The 5,296-nt window shown below is 38.7% G+C and overlaps 1 protein-coding gene across 1 annotated transcript; it reads right to left on the reverse strand.

Moving 5' to 3' along the window:
- Nucleotides 1-4,529: 4,529 nt before the first annotated feature.
- On the reverse strand, nucleotides 4,530-5,060 carry LOC128999442 (uncharacterized). The gene has a single exon (XM_054425966.1). The coding sequence runs from the start codon at nucleotides 5,058-5,060 to the stop codon at nucleotides 4,530-4,532; it is 531 nt and encodes a 176-aa protein (XP_054281941.1).
- Nucleotides 5,061-5,296: the final 236 nt, after the last annotated feature.

The following is a 5,296-nucleotide window of genomic DNA, read 5'->3' on the forward strand; positions in this document are numbered from 1 at the left end:
CCAGCCTGACTGAGCATTGTTTACCAACATCCTGGTCAAACATATGTTCAGCGTGGAGGCAACACTACTCTCTAGTAATATCATTCTGTTGATCATTCAAATTTACCTTAGTGTGTTAACCCGACCACGGTCAATATGGGCGTTTCCATACAATACCTGAGTCTAATATTACTAAATAAGATACAGGACTTAACATTTTAATCACTACACCTTGTGTCCATTTATTTCTTCCCCTGTAATCACGGACTAAAACAGCGCTGTCCTATTGGACAGTTCTCTAGTTTGACTGCCCCCTTTGTTTACAATTTGTTTGTTTTGGTTTGACAAAAACCGTTTTACTAACAGAAGGACGTATCAAATCTAATGTAGTTCGCAATACTCTACCGAACATTAGTTTGGCTGGAGTTTCCATTGGTTGTATTATGTACTGCATTTCGATATGCCAACAAAAAATCTACTTAAAGCTAAGTCTGGATTTTGATTTGAAAACAAAGCCCCTCTTATTCTTTTCTTTACTGTTTTTACAGCATTTTCCGCCTGGGCCATTACTAGCGGGAAAGTAAGGTGGTGTAAGCGTGTGCCTAACCCCATTAGCTTTAAGAAACTTGCTAAATTCACAGGATATAAAAGGAGGGCCATTGTCTGTGACACACTGTTCCGGGAATTCCAAACCTTGCAAACATAGGTCTCAATTTATTTATGACTACTTTGGCAGATGTGGAACTGACCTCCTCTACCTTCTATCCATTTACTATAAGCATCAACTACAACCATATACAACTTTGAATTAATAGGGCCTAAAAAATCTATGTGTAATCGTTGCCACGCTGACTTTGGGTATTCCCATACATGTAAATATGACCTTGACGGGCTTTGACGTTCCATGAGACATTGCGAGCAACTATTGGCAAGTTCTTCTATGTCTTTATCTATTGAAGGCCACCATAGATAAGAACGGGCTAGAGCCTTCATTTTGACTATCCCTAAATGTCCACAATGTAATTCTTGTAACAGTCCCCTTTTATACATTTTTGGAATGACAACCCGATAACCCCACATTAATATGCCATGCTCAATAGTTAGTTCGCTCCGCCTTATGAAATAAGGTCGTAATTCCTCGTTTACCTCATTAGGCCAGCCATACAAGACATAGCCAAATACCTTACTTAACTCGGTGTCTTTTTGTGTTTCCCTCTTAATATCAACAAAACTAATTGGAATATCTCCCTCCGCTAAAAATTGCAAATAGGTTCCTACATAAGGATTTTCCTCATACTGATCGTTAACATGTTTGGCTTGCAAAGGTAAGCGAGATAAACAATCTGCAGAAGCATTTCCCTGAGAGGAAACATATTGTATGTCAAAATCATAGCTGGCTAAAAATAAAGCATACCTCTGTAATCTGCTAGCGGCAAAAGCCGGAAGTCCCTTTTTAGGGCCAAAAATTGACAACAATGGTTTGTGGTCTGTTACTAGTGTGAATTTTCTACCAAACAAATACTGATTAAATCTTTTAACAGCAAACACAATAGCTAAAGCTTCTTTGTCTATTACAGAGTAGTTTGATTCGGCTTTAGACAATGTCCTTGACGCAAAACAAATAGGTTTTTCAGATCCATCTGATTGCATTTGACTTAACACACTTCCGACCCCGTAGGCAGAACTATCAGTAGCTAACCTCAAGGGTAAATTTGGGTCATAATGCGCCAAAATAGGAGCTGAAACTAATTTGCTCTTAATTAATTGAAACGCTTTGTCACATGATGAATTCCATTCAAATGGAGTGTCCTTTCTGAGTAAATGATACAGTGGGGATACAATGGTAGACATACTTGGCACAAATTTAGAATAATAATTGACTAAACCTAGAAAAGCTTTTAACTGAGTTACATTGGTAGGCACTGGGGCGTTTACAATAGCTTCAATTTTACTAGGAGATGTGCCTAGTCCTTGTTTACTTAATATGTACCCTAAATACTCAACAGATTTACAGAAAAACTGACATTTATTTTGACTTACTGTTAAACCATGATTCTTTAAAGTTTCACACACTTGAATCAACCTCTCTAGGTGCTGTTTGTCATCAGTTCCTGTTACCAAAATATCGTCTAGGAAGCAAACAACGCCGGGAATGTGAGCTAAAATGCGTTCCATTATACTCTGAAATATTCCCGGGGCGGATGCTACACCATATGGAACTCGGTTGTAAATATACAATCCTTTCGATGTACTTATTGTACAATACTTCTTTGATTCCTCGTCTAACTTTACCTGAGTGTAAGCCTGAGAAAGATCGATTTTTGAAAACGTCTCCCCTTTTTGTAAATTATTAAAAATGTCCTCAATCCTTGGAATTGGGTGGCGATTGACTACTAAATAGGGGTTGAGCGTTACTTTAAAATCGCCACATATTCTTATACTTCCGTCCTTTTTCAAAATAGGCACAATTGGAGTTCCCCATTCACTATTGCTAACTTGAGTTAAAATCCCATTATTTACTAATCGATCAATCTCAGACTCCACATTACTTTTGATCGAAAATGGTATAGGTCTGGGTTTGAAAAACTTAGGAATTACATTTTCCTTCAACTCTAATCTAGCTGCATCTCCCTTGTAACAACCTAACACATCAGTAAATACCTCAGGAAATTTACTGTACAGTTTACTGACAATTACAGGTTTTTGATCTAGCTTTTCAACCGTGTTCAAACTATTTTGTTTAGGGATTCGGATCGATATTTCTAGTTCCCTAATCCAGTCTCTTCCCATTAGAGGATTAGCCCCTTTAGACACAACATACAAAGTTAACTTTTTATGCTCAGATTCATGCTGTACATTTACGTTAAGTTTTCCTACAGGTTTTATTGGCTGGTTTGTATATGAGCTCAAAACTAAATTAGTGGGCATTAATTCGAGATCAGAGAATATATCGTTATAACACTTTTCAGAAATTACTGACACGCATGCTCCACTGTCAACCTCAAATGGCAATACAGTATGTTCTACTTTAAGATTAACCGTGATAGGTTTTATTCTATCCCTCTGTTTACTTTCCTCATCATTTATGGAAAATAAATTAGCTAAATCACTATAATCATCGTCATTGTCATTGACACCTGTGTTCTCTACATAGTTTTGCTTATACTTATGAGACTTGTTACCAGAGGTAAACTTAGGTGTAAAGTTCTTTTGTCCATCCTTACGCTTATCATTAAATGCAAATTTAGATTGTGACTCACCATTGTTTTTCTTCATCAGACACGCACTTTCTAAATGGCCTTTCCTCTTACAAAAATTGCAAGATAAACTTTTAAAACGGCACTCACTTTTTAAATGACCAGATTTACCACAACAATAGCACTTTACTTCACTTTTTGAGCGCTGCCACGGCTTCCGCTGCTGCTGCTGCTGCTTCGAAGCGACGTTGTGGAGACGACTTCCTCCCCCCGTGTTGTGGTAGGTCAGGGCCGCGGTGTCTCTAGCTGCCAACTCCATCGATGTGGCTATTTGGACCGTCTTCTCGAAGGTGAGATCTTCTTCGCCCAGCAACCTCTTCTTGGTGGCGTCGTCCCTCAACCCACTTACGATCCTGTCCCGAAGATGATCCGGTAGTTTGTCCTTAAACTCGCAGTTGACAGAGAGTTTCTTCAGGTTGACGATGTAATCAGCGACTGATTCATGCTCTAATTGTGTTCGTAGACTAAACTTGTACCTTTCGGCAATAAAAGAAGGTTTTGGATGTAGATGTCCCTTAATGATCCGTACAATATCCTCGTAGCTCTTAGTAGCAGGTTTGTCTGGTGTACATAGGTCTTTAAGCAGGTTATAAGTTTTCACTCCGACAACCGTCAAAAGCGTACTAACCTTTTTAGCGTTGGTAATATCGTTACATGTAACAAACAATTCAAAACGCTCGATATATGAGTCCCACGTTTCTTCCGAATTATCAAAAGGACCGATCGCACCGATGAACGACATCTTGAAATTTAATAAAGTTCCAAAGTTATCAATAAGGTTCACATCAAGCGGCATTAATGTTTACACTCACACGCACTGTTCGAAGTTAACTTGACCGAATTCTTCTGTAAACACACGTACCTTCCTACGGTGCACTAGAAGTTCAATTGTCACTTTTAAAAACACACGTACCTTGCTACGGTGCACTTCGATTGTCACTTAAATCACTTAAAAACTTTTTACGCGTTGAGTCATTTTCGTACCTCGTCGCCACTGGAACGTTTGGGGTGCAATGACTTGAAATAAAAACACCATTTGTGGAATTAAATAAAACCCGGCCGACTACATGGTTACGGTTTGCTGGAATCTTGAGGACTGGTCAGCAAGGAAACTTTTGGAACGGCGGTTAAACGTGGAGGGAATAGTGGCGTGATGGGTTGTAGCCAATCCGGGAGCTTTATTGAAATCGTACGATATGACGTCACAGTCGCCTGATCGCAGTCAGGACACAAATGCAAAACATATTGCCAACTCTTTATAACAGAAATCTAAATATCGTAAAAATGGCAAAATTATGGTACATTATTATTGTATACACTACACACAGCTCTGTACACGGCACATGTGAATAAAACCACCCATGCTCTTTCCCCGTTTCTTAGGTACAGTGGTCCTGCCATATCAATGCCTCTAGACTGGAAAGCGTTGCATTCCGTGATCCGTTCTAAGGGAAGTGGAGCAACTGGTGCTTCTCCTGCTTTAGACTTGAATCTCTTGCATTTGGCACAGTGAGATAAAACATTGCGAATGGTTTTTATACCCTTTAAAATCCAAAACCTTTCTCTGACTATAATTAACATTGATTTAAGTCCAGCGTGTTGATTAGCAACATGAAGTTCCATAATGAGACGTGTGACGATAGGATGACTTGAAGGTAAAAGAATCGGCAATTTGAAATCTTCACTGTCGTCATTCAGAACTAGCCTGATCTTCACTCTTAACAGACCCTTGTCATCGTAGAAAACTGGCAAGTTTTTCTGGAATTTTGACTTTTCTCCAAACGAGTTCTTTTGGATACATAAAATAACTTTATCTTCAGCCATTTGGATCTCTTCACTATTTTAAGTCTCACTTTTTGATTCTTGATTGTGGCTTGAGTTCCTAATAAATAATAAAATCCATGCTACCATTCTTAACAGTTTTAGATAGCTTGAAAAGTATAGTAATGACATTGAGAAGTCAATACTTTTTTCTGTAGTTACTGCTGATACTATCTTCTTTTTCCGTTCATTATATGCTTCTGAATCTGGTAGCGTAAGACTGGACACTGGCCAATGAG

This window comes from Macrosteles quadrilineatus, unplaced genomic scaffold (genome assembly GCF_028750875.1).
Source record: "Macrosteles quadrilineatus isolate MER2022 unplaced genomic scaffold, UCM_ALF_1.0 Scaffold_8__2_contigs__length_117827958, whole genome shotgun sequence".
Taxonomy (NCBI): Eukaryota; Metazoa; Arthropoda; class Insecta; order Hemiptera; family Cicadellidae; genus Macrosteles; species Macrosteles quadrilineatus.

What these genes read in the sequence shown, in the direction of transcription:
- LOC128999442 (XM_054425966.1), bottom strand. Translation starts at nt 5,060, where the DNA reads ATGGCTGAAGATAAAGTTATTTTATGTATCCAAAAGAACTCGTTTGGA.